Genomic DNA, 14,245 nt, shown 5'->3' on the forward strand with positions numbered 1-14,245 from the left:
TTTTGCACTGATCATTTCAATCATTTATTCAGATGAATTTCCTTCAGTAAACTTGCTTTGTCATGCCTGCATTTCAATCAGGTGGATTGTTCAAGCCATGAAGCACGAGCTGAAGATTCGCGCTGGAGACATGCCACCACAGGACATTTACCAGATGTCCCCTAGTGATGTCAAACAGCTCCTGCTGGACGTCCTCCAGTCTCAGCAGAGTGGCAGGTGCGGGACTCCCAACCATCTGTGTGCTACTGTAGACAATCCTGCCAAAGTTCAATTATCCGCTGTGTCCAGTTGCAACTGTAGTATAAAGTCTATCGTCATTTGGGTAATACTACGGTAGTTTTTTAAAGGATAATTGTCAAGTAATGATTTGTAGAATTTCCCAGATAAAGCAGTTGAAGGAAATAAGCTGAATATAAGCAAGTAAATTAGGAAAATTATCTAGTTTTAAGGTTTCATCAGGTTACTACATTAAATATTTTGAAGTTGTGAAAACATTACATTTGATGTCCTGTAGTAAGTTCGAAATTGACATTAAGGAGATTTGCAATGTTATAAAGGATGTTTTATGTCAAATTTATGCTGTTTTTTAAACATGCCATGCTTCCAAGAATATTTTTTTTAATGCATCACTTTTAAACAAACATCAATTTTTTCTTATATGTGCTTATACTAAGAAATGGTCTTGAGCAGGAAATCAGCATATTAGAAAAATGTTTTAATTTGAGACTAAAGTAGTTATGCTAAAAATCACAACTCAATAATCACAAATGTATTTTAATAATAGAAAACAAAAGAAATACAAGCAATAAAAACCATAAATATGGAAATTGTTAAATAATATATATTTCTTTTTACAAATTATTTTTAAATAAATTCAGCCTTGAAGAGAATTTATTTTCTGCAAAAAAAAATATATATATATATATATATATGTAAAACACTTATAAATTTCAATATATTATCCTAAACAGTTGTGTAATAGTTGTAGCTCTCTAAAGAATTTTGCTACAGAACCATAGATTTCTCCAATGTTTTAGGAATTCATTTTAAATCTATTCCACAGATCATGGCTTAACAGACGTCAGATCGATGGCTCCCTCAATCGAACCCCTCTCGGCTTCTATGACCGCGTTTGGCAAATCCTAGAGCGAACACGTAACGGCATCATGGTAGGCGGAAAACATCTCCCTCAGGTAACTACTCTATATGATTCTATTCTGTTGATTGATATATGTATATATATATATATATATATATATATATATATATATATATATATATATATATATATATATATATATATATATATATATTTATTTATTTATTTATTTATTTATTTTTTAGGATTGTTGAGGAATTGCAGCTCTGGATAAATGGATAAATAAGTCCTCTGTAATTCAGTTTTATTCAGAATATCCGAACATGACAATATCCATTTTTCCCTTTTTTTTTGCAGCAACCCACTCTGTCAGATATGACCATGTATGAGATGAATTTCTCTCTGTTAGTGGAAGACACACTGAAAAACATTGTTTTGCCTGAATATAGGCAGATTATTGTTGAGGTTTGGCACTGTTCATTCTCAATTTACTCTGCAACACTTGTTTGTAATCTGAGAAAATGTATTTTGTGCGGTTTAACCCCTGTGTTTTTGATGACCTGAACACAGCTCTTGATGGTGGTGTCAATTGTACTGGAAAGAAACCCGGAGCTGGAGTTTCAGGAACCAGTGGATTTGGACAAATTGGTAAAGGAGGCTTTTGCTGACTTTCAGAAAGATCGCAGCAAACTGGAGGGCACTGAGAAACGGGTAAGGGCAGGTTTAATTTAAAAGATTTTACTTTGGTTTATATTATTAAGTGTTTGGATCTATATAAATTAACATTAACTTTAGGGACCGTCATGTTCTCAAGGGATTTTTTGTCATTTTATTTAGATTTTATCTAGTCAAAAATAGAAATTGTTTCATCTTTTTATCCAGTCTTCAGTGTCATGATTCTTCTGATTGTTGGTGCTCAGGATTTTAATTATTTTCAACATTGAAAACAATGTCTTAGGTTTTTGCAGTATTTGTTTAATAGAACAGATTTTGTTTTTAGTCTTACATAACTTAAAGGGGACCTATTATGCAAAATTACCTTTTATAAGGGATTTAAACAGCTGTGTGGCAGCAGTCTAAAATATATCCAGCTTCTAATACTGAAAAGTAATAATTAGATTTTTTATAATCACTCTTGAAAAAAGAAACACTTTGATTGACATTCTCTTTTTGTACATGTCATCAGAGGGGGAAAGCCCCGCCCACTAGTGACAATATCTCCCTCATTAGCATAGGATGTTAGTTTTGTCTTTGAATCTGCTAGTATGCTGACACATAGGCATTTGTAGCTCTGCCCTCTTTTGAATTTAAAGCGACTGTCACCAAAAATGGTACAATCAGGATCAAAGCTTCCAAGGCACAGTTTTAAAGTGTTAAAAAACATTAATTGTTTGATATTTTGAGCTGAAACTTGACATAGGGGCATCAGAGACTTATACATTTTGTACAACTGGGCATAATAGGTCCAGATAGGTGACTTGATGCGTTTATTTGAACTAGTTTAATCTATGGGAGTCATATGATATTTTTTGGTCTACATTTGGTGGCTTTTAACAGGTTGTTTTCACATGACGTCATTGATGATGCACGAAATTCAGATAGAGGGCAGGAAGTAATTCTTCTACATAGAAATCGCTATTAGAAGATCAAAACGTTTTTGTTTAATGTTGTTTGTAATTGTTTAAATCGACCGAAATAAGAAATGCCAAAGAGCTTTTACAGACTTTCATAAGTTTTGCGCATATAGGGAGGAATGTTAAAGAAACTGCTAAAAAAACTGAAGGCGGCATTTTATAAACTTTTTTTATAGGCTACATCCATGTGTAAATTTTTTTTTTTACTTGATAATTTGTTTGACTACACCAATAAAGATTATATACAGGCCTTACTACTGTATGTGTTTAAATATGCTAATGTGTTATATAAAAATCAGATACAAACACCACCGCATTTATACAAAATCCAGGAGAATATAAATAACCGACCTGCCATGTAATCGCTGCAATTAAATCTGTCTTGTTTTGCAATAATCCAAGTCTATATTGGCATTTCGGCAGAATAAACATCCGTAACGTTAACATCTATATGCGTAGCAGTGATGAATGTTTGTTGATGGTAAGTTCATCGACAGAACAAAAAAAGCAACCCTTGAGACAAAACTAGACTGTTATTATTGTGGAGCACTTATTCCCCCTTGCAAAAATACATGAATAAATAATAATGTAGACTATACGAACACGGTTTTGTTTGCTTTCATCTGTTATTTTGTGATGTCTGAAAGATATCTGCATGGGGAAAAAAAAACTAGTAGTTTATAATAAACATGTTTGTGAATCACATTGTAAAAAGTGTATAATGTGTACAACTGTTTGTTAAAGAATGCTACAGAATGCAGTAGCATAGTAAACTGCTAAACTGTAAGTCGTACTGTAGTGTTAGTATAAACTGCTGCATTGTGATGGTGTATAATTATGGCGTAGAAAAGTGAAGCCTATTGAATAATTAGTTTTTTACTACAGTTGTGTTGTACCACAGCAAGAATATAATTACTACGACAGTTTAATTTGTGTAACTTTCTACAGTACATCCAGAAAGTATTCATAGCGCATCACTTTTTCCACATTTTTATGTTACAGCCTTATTCCAAAATGGATTCAATTTATCTATTTCCTCAAAATTCTACACACAACACCCCATAATGACATCCAACCTGATAGAGCTTGAGATGTACTGCAAAGAGGAATGGGCAAAAATTCCCAAAGACCGGTGTGCCAAGCTTGAGGCTGTAACAAAGTACTGAGCAAAGGCTGTGAATACTTCTGTACATGTGATTTTTCAGGTTTTTCATTTTTAATAAATTTCAACGATTTCAAAAAAATCTTTTTTTCACATTGCATTATGGGTTATTGTGTGTAGAATTGTGGGAAATATATGAATTTAATCCATTTTGGAATAAGGCTGCAACAAAAAATTTTTTGAAAAAGTGAATCACTATGCATACTTTCCAGATGCACCATATAGTATGCTTCAAAGCGCTATATTTACTATATTTTTCATGTAATATAAACTTATCTACCGCCTCGATGACAGGCAAATATATTTTAGTTCAGTAGAAAACTTGGTCCTCTTTATGATATGAAGATCATGCCCAACACATGTGGTTATTATCTATTTATATCTTCTTTAAAAATATGGTTTAAATCGCAAAAATATGCACTTTCCCCTTTCTGCCCACCATCAGAGTTTCGCACATCACCAGAACCACGTAATTGAAAACAACCTATAGAAAATATTCATGTATGCAATCCATCATGTAACTCAGCTCGAACATTTGGTTTATTTATAGCACAACAGCCAATATGAATCCGACAGGTACATCCGTTTGCATTCATGTTTGTGGTGTTGTTACTGAAGTGAATAATATCCACAGGATACCATGGAGGCCTTCTACAACACACCAGCCCTGGGGAAACAAAGCACGTCCAGCTACCTGACCAAAGCAGTAATGATCCAGCTGCTGCAGGGAGAGGTGAAGCCCAGTAAAGATGACCCGTGTTCTGTCAGCTAAAGCACCTCACGCTGCTGTCAGCATTACTTAGACTGCCGTACAAGCACAGTCTTACTTACATAGGATTGCTTTTGTCTGGAATAGATGATATAGCATATAAATAAAAATCTATATTTGTTCAGGTCCCTGACCAATGTTATGACCACGTTTGCATCTACTTTTTAAAACCCAGTTTTTGTGGCAGGATTTTTCCTGCTGCGTTATCAATGCCAGAACACAACTTGAAAATGTCTCACTGTAAGCTATTGTTTAGAGGTCAGAAGACACTAATGTCAAATAGTAAGGTATTGAACTACAGTATATGCATGTCATTATTTCAGAATGTGGGTTGACGTCTTAGATGTTGTTGGTTTGTGCACTTATAAGTCAAGATGGTAACTGTTTTGCCAACGTTTTAAAGGGATAGTTCACCCTAAAATAAAAATGTAATCACCTTCAAGTGGTTCCAAACATTTCCGAGTATCTTTCTTCTGTTAAGTCTGCAAAACCTGTAACCATTGACTTCCATAGTAGGAAAAACAAATACTATTGAAGTCAATGGTTAGCTTTCATCAAAATATATTGTTTTGTGTTCACCATGAGAAAGAAACTCGTAAATGTTTGAAATAAACAAACGGTCAGTAAATGAGGACATCATTTAAATATTTGTGCACTGTCACTATAATTTAGAAATTATATATGCAAATGTATTTTAACAGTTGTGTTTACTTCAGAGAGCCTTTGGCTGCTAGTATATATTGTGCATTATTTGCCTTCATGTGTACTGTTGTATGTTAGATTTCTAATATATAAAAACATTTGAGTGTTTTGGTTTCTTCCTTGTACGAACAGAATTTTCAGTCCGTCATTATTAAATAAATATATATATATATATATAATTAATTTGACTGTTTTTTTTAAATAACTGGCAGCTTTCTTTTTATCGGTAAGTGTCAGCTGCAGTAAAGACCTCAACGCTTTGCCAATAACATAAAACTCGCTTGTGTCGCATAGATGATTTTTAGAGCACATCCTGGTATAAAAGCTCAGCAGAAACCTTGTTTATCCGACTGAGTGGGTGTTTGGACCAAGATACTTGTTTATCATGCCGACCGCTGCCATCAGCCTCCGCTTAGTGTATGTCAGAGTGATCAGAGGTCTCAGCAGTTCTCCTGAGGAATGATTCCCAAACTCATAATATATTGAACTGAGAGACTGAGGAATCGCTATCTGCCCCTCAGGCCAAATACAAGCTTTGAATGAATGGAAACGAGATTACATGCTGGAGTTTAGAGCTGAACAAAGTGAAATTACTAGCTATTATGCTAGAATCTGTCATATAAACTTGTGGGCATGCAGGGGGGCTTGTATTTGTGGGTTTGGTCAGTCTACTAGAAGTGTATTTAAAAAATTACTTTTGCTGCTTGTTCAAATAACTTATTTAAAATGAGTTAAAACAACACAATTCTTACTTTTTCTGGGACAACTTAATTGATCAAGTTATCTTAATCAATTTGTGTTGGGACAACATGAAGGAATTGTGTGGAACACAGCATTTTATACAGTGTAGATTGCCATTTTGGAAGAAAGTATTACACTTCCTTTAGTATTACTGTGTTTTTTTTTCTGATTTCAAGTGTTATTAATCAATGCACCATTACACCTAATGCTACCTATCCAAAATGAATGCAGACTTCAGCAAGGCTATATCATAAATCAAATAATCCACTTGGGAAAAACAATAAAACCCGTCATAAAAGTTAACAGGCCAGTTAAAGTGTGTGTGCACGCGCATGTTCAGCTCAAATGGATGACAGCCCTGTCTTCTGTCTTCCTCTGTTTTCTGCCTGAGGTATGGGTGACATGAAGTAGTAGACATTACAACGCCTCAAGATCACATTAAATTGGCATGTCTTGAGCATGCATTGGCTGGAAATTGAGTTATTAATCCCAAATCTGCATGGACAAATAAAAAAAAATAGTGATTACTAAATTTTCTTTGACTTGTATTTCATTGCAGACAATACAACAAACATTATTTTGTAAGGTTATATAATGTGTTTCTCATGATTTTTTTATTATTTTTCTCAGCATAATTGTATTCCAATTTGGTTTCTTGCAACACATTTCAAAAACAGTTGGAAAAGTAAAGCATTTAATGTTTTATGTTGTCATTGCTTTTCACAACACTTAAAACATGTTTAGGTACAGAAGACACCAAGTGAAGTGTTTCAGGTGTCATTTTGTCCCGTTCTTCCTGCAAACAAGTCTTAAGGTAGGCAAAGGTACAGGGTTTTTGTTGTCACATTTTGTGCTTCAAAATGCAGCCCACATTCTCTGTTTGAGACAGGTCAGGACTGCAGGCAGGCCAGCCAGGTACCTGTATCCTCTTCCTCCGCAGCCAGGACTGGCTGTGTGCAGAATGTTGTTTTACATTGAACTCATTGAAATATGAATGGGTGTCCCTGGAAACGAAGGCAGCATATTGTGCTCCAAAATCTTGATGTACTTATCAGCATTAATGATGCCATCACAGAAGTGCACATTACCTTTGCCAAGGGCACTGACACAAGCCCATATCATGACAGATCCTGGGTTTTGGACTTGTTGCTGGTAACAAGTCCAAGTCCAGCCTTGATTATCGTTTTTTGTTTGGTCCGGAGCACACAGCGTCCATTTCTCCCCCAAAAATACTGATTTATTTGACCACATTACATGTTTCCACTGTGTGATGGCCCATCACAGATGCCGCTGAGCCCAGACAAGTAGACAGTGCTTATGGACACTGTTAACATATGGCTTCATTTTGGCACCGTACAATTTCAACTGACATTTGTGTAACTCCGTACTGTGGTACTTGACAAAGGTTTGACAAAGAAGTCCTGAGCCCATGTGGCGATACTGCTTATAGATGAATGACGGTTCTTCTTGATGCAGTGCCTCTTAAGGGATCAGAGATCATAGTTCATCTTAAGCTTGCGGCCTTGTCCTTTACACACTGAAATTCCTCCAAATTGTTTGAATCTTTAATTACTGTATGTTGAAGGTAAAATATACAAATGTCTTCCTATCTTTTTTTTTGAGGAACATTGTTTTAAACATTTTAATAATTTTCTCTTATATTTGTTGGCAAACTGGCGATCCTTGTTATCACCAAATAATAATTACAACCACCTGTATCAAATTACATTATTTAACTAATTTACCCGATTACTAGCCCTAAATTTCTCCTGTCCAAACTTTTATTTTGGAAAGTGTTGCAGATTTGAATAACCGGTAAGTGTATACAGTATGTTACATACTGTACATATATATACAGCCCCCTGTTTATTTTTTTTCTCCAATTTCTGTTTAACGGAGAGATGATTTCTTCAACACATATCTAAACATAATAGTTTTAATAACTCATCTCTAATAACTGATTTATTTTATCTTTGCCATGATTACAGTAAATAATATTTGACTAGATATTTTTCAAGACACTTCTATACAGCTTAAAGTGAAATGTAAATGCTTAACTGGGTTAATTAGGTTAACCAGGCAGGTTAGGGTAATTAGGCAGGTTATTGTATAATGATGGTTTGTTCTGTAGACTATTGAAAATATATATAGTTTAAAGGGGCTAATAATTTTGACCTTAAAATGATTTTTAAAAAATTAAAAACTGCTTTTATTCTAGCCGAAATAAAACAAATAAGACTTTCTCAATAAGAAAAAATATTATCAGACACACTGTGAAAATTTCCTTTCTCTGTTAAGCATTAGGAAATATTTAAAAAAAAGAATAAATCAATAGGAGCTATTAATTCTGACTTAAACTGTTTGTTTGTGCGAGTATGCATGTGTTTTTGAATGATCTTCATATATCTGTAAATTAAATTTTGATGCTCTACTGGTAAATAAAATTATTTTTGCTAAATGTTTTTGTTAACTGGTAAGCCTTATTGCCTTAGTTTTTCTAACCACCTCATAAATGACTTGTGTAATACAAAAAAAAAAAGAGAACCATTTGCTATCCATTTCACAATTTTAGTGGAAACCACTTCTTTTTAAAAAAACATACAGCTATATAATTTAAGCTGGAACTTTACAAAACTGTTTCAAAGAATCTTATCTAATTTAAAATAATAACAAGATCTTAGTCACTGAAATCCTTTTTTAGAATGCATTCCTATGCGAGTTGTGTAGCAGTCCAAGTCCATTTATTTTATTCAATTATAAAACATCTGTATTAGTCATAATCTTGTGAGGAACACAACATGTGATCATGAAGCACACAGGAACAAGCAGATCAGTTCCCAGCTAATGTTTCTGCACTCGAGACAGTATAGCTGATATTAAAATTAGAATATTTACACCATTATTGCACACATTATTGTTAAACTGTACTCTCATTACATTGTAAATTGAAGTCAAAAGTACTTAATGCTATTCCCACCATTCCTTCTCCAATCCCTAAAAACACCATTAACACTAGGATGAGCATTGCATCAAATACACCAAAGTCATCAAACCGGTTTTCCCATTTTTTGGCTCTACAGGCACCGGTAGCTGTTGACTACTTATCTACTGATAAGTCAAGTATACTGTATTTAGCAAATTTTCCATTTTGGATGAATTGTCCATTTAAGCATCACTACTGAAAATGTATTAAGTACACTTCATTGTCCAGTTAACTATGCAAATTAAAACTGTATTATTGCATAATTATTCGGTCCATGTTCAAGTGTCAGATGTGTTGTTCACAGCTATATGATGTAGATGTTGCGATCCTTCATTTCCAGTGAGCTCTTTCTTTTGTTTTAAACTCTTTGAGGAAAAAGCGTAGATGAATGGATTCACGCAGCTGTTGATCAATGTAAGGCACCCAACTATTTCAGCAATGGGAGATAAAAATGGGTCCGATCCTGAAAATTTAGCAAATATTTCCTCTAGTTTAATTAAGTGGTGCGGAGCCCAAAAGATGAAGAACACTATGACAATACGAGTCACCAGTTTGGTCAATCGCCGACTGTGTTTGAATGATCCCTGTGTGGCCATCTTATGTAAGCAACAATATGAAGTCACCATGATTGTTAGAGGAACAAAAAATCCAAACAGTGACTCCAGCATGGCAAAGATAAGCTTCGTTTTTGTATCCAGGTTTCTTTCACACTCCATTTTGGATTCATATAGAATGATCTCCTGTGTGAGAACACCGGGGCAAGAAAAAACCAATGCCAGAATCCAGATGGTGAGCAGCAGCACTTGTTCTTTTCTCTTGGTCATTCTGGACAACAACTGTGGACGACGAATCCGCAAACAGCGATACACGCTGAGCACAGTCACGGTCATCAGACTTGAGTACGTACTCCAGTAGACCAGTGTTGTGAAGAGCTTACAGGCTGTTCTATCAAAGTCCATTAGCTGGCTGTAGATCCACCCAGGCAGGGTTATCAAACACAAGATGTCTGCAGCTGCCAGGTTCAGCATCAGATGAACAGTGAAATTATCTCTTTTCATATGGAAAACTATAAAAAGAATGACTGCAATATTACCCGGAACTCCAACCACGAAGCAGAGACCCATCAGACCACTGGTGACCAGGTTAGCTGTTGACCAGCTGTCGGCGCTCAAGCCACTGTGATTCTGCATGGCATCTGCTGTTGACCAACTGTCCGAGCTCAAGTCACTGTGATTCTGCATGGCATCAACTAGTTCTGTGTTGAGACAAACTGATCACCAGCTTCACATGTGCAGTTATTTAAACTCTGCATCACTTCCTGATACTGTATGTATACACCCACAGAAAGTTCTCATGAAAGCATTTTAGTTTCTGTTTTGTGATTCTATGCTTCTATTACTATGAATTGGACCATTTTTAACTCACTTTTCATTGTTTACTTATCAATATACTGCTTTATCTACAACTTACTAATTCTCAGACCTGTATTAGACATTAAGGTCCTTTTATGTGTTTTTTTTTCTTGTTTTTTCAAACAGTTTTATCTATAGTAAAATCAGATGGTGCATCTGTTCTCAGACTGGCTTATTTCACAATGGTAAGAGTTGTTGCAAGACTGTTTTAGGGAAAATTCATAGTAAGTAAACAACCATTTAATACAAGGACTGCTTACAAATTAGCAGTATGTGTCACATGTGACACAGCATTAGTCATAAGTTTCCCATCTCCTTGTAAAGTCATTGACCTGTTAACCTGTTACTCAGCAAACCACACTTTTGAGACTCACACCTGAAAATGATATACCTAAATTAAAATGGTTACAGGTCTTGACCCCAATAAGCTATACACAAAATTTAGGTATCGTTGAAAAGAAGACAAGAAATAGATGTGAGATGATGTGTAAAGTGAGGGTAAAGTTTTACTGCATCCAGCAGGCTATTTCATATATTAACAAGCACATGAAATCAGTTCTGGAGAAATCTAGAAAAAATAGATGTCTTAAAAACCAAATATCTCATGAGTTTATATTTGAATTTTGACATAGATATTATGCAAAATGTCATTCCTGCAAAAATAAAATAATAATTTCTGAGGCTATTTTGCACTTTTCCCCTTCTCCTTGTTTGAGGAGAAGCAATCTGATAACCACATGCAATGAAGCATTCTACAAACTATTTTAAACCATATAGATATCACTTCTGGAACTACCAGAATTATATAACTACTAGAATTACCATAGTGATCATTCTGAACATTTCCATATAAGACATCATTTACATTCAAAGCTTCTATTGCGATATTAAAAATTAAAATGCTTTGAATGTCTTTTACAAAATGTAATTAGGTCATTACTCTAAAAATACAATCTCTTTGGTAATTCATTCAATTTCCTCTGCCTTAATCCCTTTATTAATCAGGGGTCACCACAGCGGAATGAACTGCCAACTTATCCAGCGTATGTTTTATACAGCGAATGCCCTTCCAGCTGCAACCCAGAACTGGGAATAATCCATACACACTGTGAATATAACTGAAAATAAGATCATCTTATTAAACATTAGTTTTGCCAACTTAAAAAACTTACTGCGTGCAAACACTTCTCAATTAAAGGCTGTTACGCTGGTTTCACAATGTATGAGTGGCTCATATTGTTTTCACCATGCATGTTAAACAACCGGGATTCACACCGGGAGCAGGAGCAACACGCGAGGCACGCGGGAATGGTTTTCTGTGCTATGCGTCAGTTTGTTTTTGATTAAACACATACAGCAGGGACTGAACTGGGTCTACTTCCCATACCCTGGGTGTTTCACTGGTGGCTAAAAGAGCAGTTTCAATTGAAAGTGTAGATTCCACCAAGAAAGCAACATGGCTGACATGTTCTGATGACAGTCCGGGCCCGCTTCTGCCCTTCAGGTTTGAGAGTGGGGTCTCGGACATGGAATCAAACATGTTGGCCGTGCTTTCCAGGGCTGCTTTGGTGGTGGAACGGAGTGGCTTGTACTAGAGGTCTGCATTCCCATGGCTGTACCGCGGGACCCGACCAGATATCTTGCGGCGCGGAATAAATTTCTGAATAAATCGCGGGAGTGGCCTGTAACTGGAGTAAATTTGGATGGGAGCGGGCAGTCTAACAATATCGATTCGATTCCTGAGCGAGCACGTGTATGTGACCAGCATGTGTGTATGTGCGTATTGACCAGCCAAACATTAAATCGCAATTTGCAGCGATCGCCGGTTTTCCTAATGTAATTGGAGCGATCGACTGCAAGCACTTTGCTATCAAGGCGCCATCTGAAGACGAATTTGTATATGTGAATCGGAATTATTAACATTCAATAAATGTGCAAATAACCTGTGATGCTCAAATGTGCTTAACAAATATTGTGGCACAGTGGCCTGGGTCAACCCATGATTCATTCATCCTCACAAATAGCATAGTTGGGATGAGGCTCCAACGTGGCAGGGTGCGTGATGGGTGGCTTCTTAGTTAGTGATATATTTAAAGATATTAATCCAGCTAAGTTTTTTTATTTTATTTTATTGAGCATATTAAGAGACCAGGGTTATCTATTAAAGACATGGCTGTTAACCGCCCTCAACAACCCACAAACTGACCGAGAGCACAGATACAATGATGCCCATTCTCGCACTCAGTCAGTTGTAGAGCAGGCGATTGGGCAGCTGAAATGGTACTGCCTTGGTAAGAGCGGAGGGGTGCCTTGACATGAGCACCGGGAAAATAGTGAGTGCGTTCTTTATTACCTTTAGTGGAAGCAGCGTGGACGTGGCAAACGACAGGTTCACTGATGATAGCCGCATCGCGACCTGTCTCATGGAGAGGGGTGCAGCGGTTCTCCGTGGAGATCTTGAACACAGGAGAAGGAGACGTTCTGCCCCTAGACCTGGTATGCACCTTACGCAGCTGCACCCAGGAGCCATGGTAGCCGGAGTAAACGACCCCTGAATGTACTGAATCCTCGGTGCGCTGGGCCTGGACAGAGAAACACACGGGGTTGAGGTGGAGAAAGTGTTAAGATTGTATCCCACACTTACCTCAGATGAGTGAGCCGCAGCGCAGGGCACACCAAGCAAGGTCTGTTGTTTCAGGAGCTGCGCTCACTTCATCTCTAGGTCGCGTATCTGGCACTCGACTGCGTCCAGCTCCAGCTCCAACGCCTTATCTCCTGCACCCAAGGATAGAAACACAAAGGAAATTGTACAGGGTGAAGAGAAAAGGCAGTAAGTGAAATAAAAAGTGAATGAAAAAAGTTGGCAGCTTTAGCTGACTAGCGGTGCTAGCAGGCTAAAGCTACAAGCAACAAGCGGATGCTTGAGGGACAGAACGTTTTAAAGTAGATTTGAGTGTATAAATGTATTAAGGGTTTGTTCACTCTAAGTAGGAGAGACAAACGCTTGCAAATGTGGATTTATTTTATGATAAAATATGTAAATTGGGAATCTACGTGACAAAGCTGCAAACACACACAGCAAGGACCGTAACAGCAACAAATGAATGCCATGTGGTGTGTGAAACAGGCTTATCTAAAGAGAACCAAAAGCTTTTTATTTGTCAAAAGCACAGAGTGACAGTGACTGTGGACCCACCTGGTTCTGCATTAGAGTTGAGTCGAGTGCAGGTGAGCAGAGATCCAGTATCTGGATTGCAGGTGCTCTAGACACTCAGCAGCAGCAGCAGGGCTTCTCAAAGTACTGCTCTCCACTTCCTGTCTGAGGAACTTTTTCCTGCGCACAACAGCAATTGTGTTGCTGTACGGATAAATGCCTCATGAACAATCATGCACCAGGAAGATGGCTTTGGGCATCTACATCTGGAGAATTTCAGTGAGAATACTATTTTACTTTATTAGAGAGGAGTCCGATGTGTATTAAATCCATTCTAGCTCATTTCCAATAGTTTCTAACAGAACAGTTAATCCGACTGCGTGACACAGAAAACTGGATTTTTAAAAAGTATTGCAATAATACATTTAACACTGCATGTCATTCACTATAAATAAACTAGGTCGACAGTACTATATAGTGATAACTAATAGCAGTGGTGAGGCTACATGAGGGCTTGGGGTGGCACTGGCCCTCTCAGATTAAAGGCTGGCCTGCCCAGACAAAAATATTTAAAAGCTAAAGAATTCTG

The 14,245-nt window shown here is 36.7% G+C and overlaps 3 protein-coding genes across 7 annotated transcripts in view; 1 reads left to right on the forward strand and 2 right to left on the reverse strand.

Moving 5' to 3' along the window:
* phkb (phosphorylase kinase, beta) overlaps window positions 1–5,545 on the forward strand; it is a 140,714-nt gene extending 135,169 nt beyond the window's left edge. For all 4 annotated transcript variants that reach the window (XM_087261643.1, XM_087261642.1, XM_087261641.1 and 1 more), the window contains 5 exons: window positions 82–216; window positions 1,064–1,193; window positions 1,457–1,564; window positions 1,670–1,810; window positions 4,530–5,545. In XM_087261643.1, coding sequence (XP_087117769.1) covers window positions 82–216; window positions 1,064–1,193; window positions 1,457–1,564; window positions 1,670–1,810; window positions 4,530–4,667 — 652 coding nt within the window. In that variant the 3' untranslated portion in view covers window positions 4,668–5,545. The remainder of the gene's footprint in view (window positions 1–81; window positions 217–1,063; window positions 1,194–1,456; window positions 1,565–1,669; window positions 1,811–4,529) is intronic.
* Window positions 1–14,245, reverse strand: part of LOC141375429 (uncharacterized) — an 18,149-nt gene continuing 3,904 nt past the window's right edge. The window contains exons 2-4 of one of the 2 annotated variants that reach the window (XM_087261678.1): window positions 13,699–13,836; window positions 12,856–13,277; window positions 1–294 (exon numbers count right to left, since the gene is read on the reverse strand). The gene's annotated coding sequence lies outside the window, so the exon portion shown is untranslated. Of the gene's footprint in view, window positions 295–6,186; window positions 6,603–12,855; window positions 13,278–13,698; window positions 13,837–14,245 lie in introns of those variants that run through there. The other variant, XM_087261679.1, reaches the window with a different exon arrangement.
* On the reverse strand, window positions 6,600–11,621 carry LOC147836078 (G protein-coupled receptor 15-like). Its single transcript, XM_087261665.1, has 2 exons — window positions 10,184–11,621; window positions 6,600–10,102 (listed from the first exon to the last, which is right to left on the reverse strand). The coding sequence occupies exons 1-2, from the start codon at window positions 10,329–10,331 to the stop codon at window positions 9,369–9,371; spliced, it is 882 nt and encodes a 293-aa protein (XP_087117791.1). The 5' UTR covers window positions 10,332–11,621; the 3' UTR covers window positions 6,600–9,368.

This window comes from Danio rerio, chromosome 7 (assembly GCF_052040795.2).
Source record: "Danio rerio strain M-AB ecotype USA chromosome 7, GRCz13ab, whole genome shotgun sequence".
Taxonomy (NCBI): domain Eukaryota; kingdom Metazoa; phylum Chordata; class Actinopteri; order Cypriniformes; family Danionidae; genus Danio; species Danio rerio.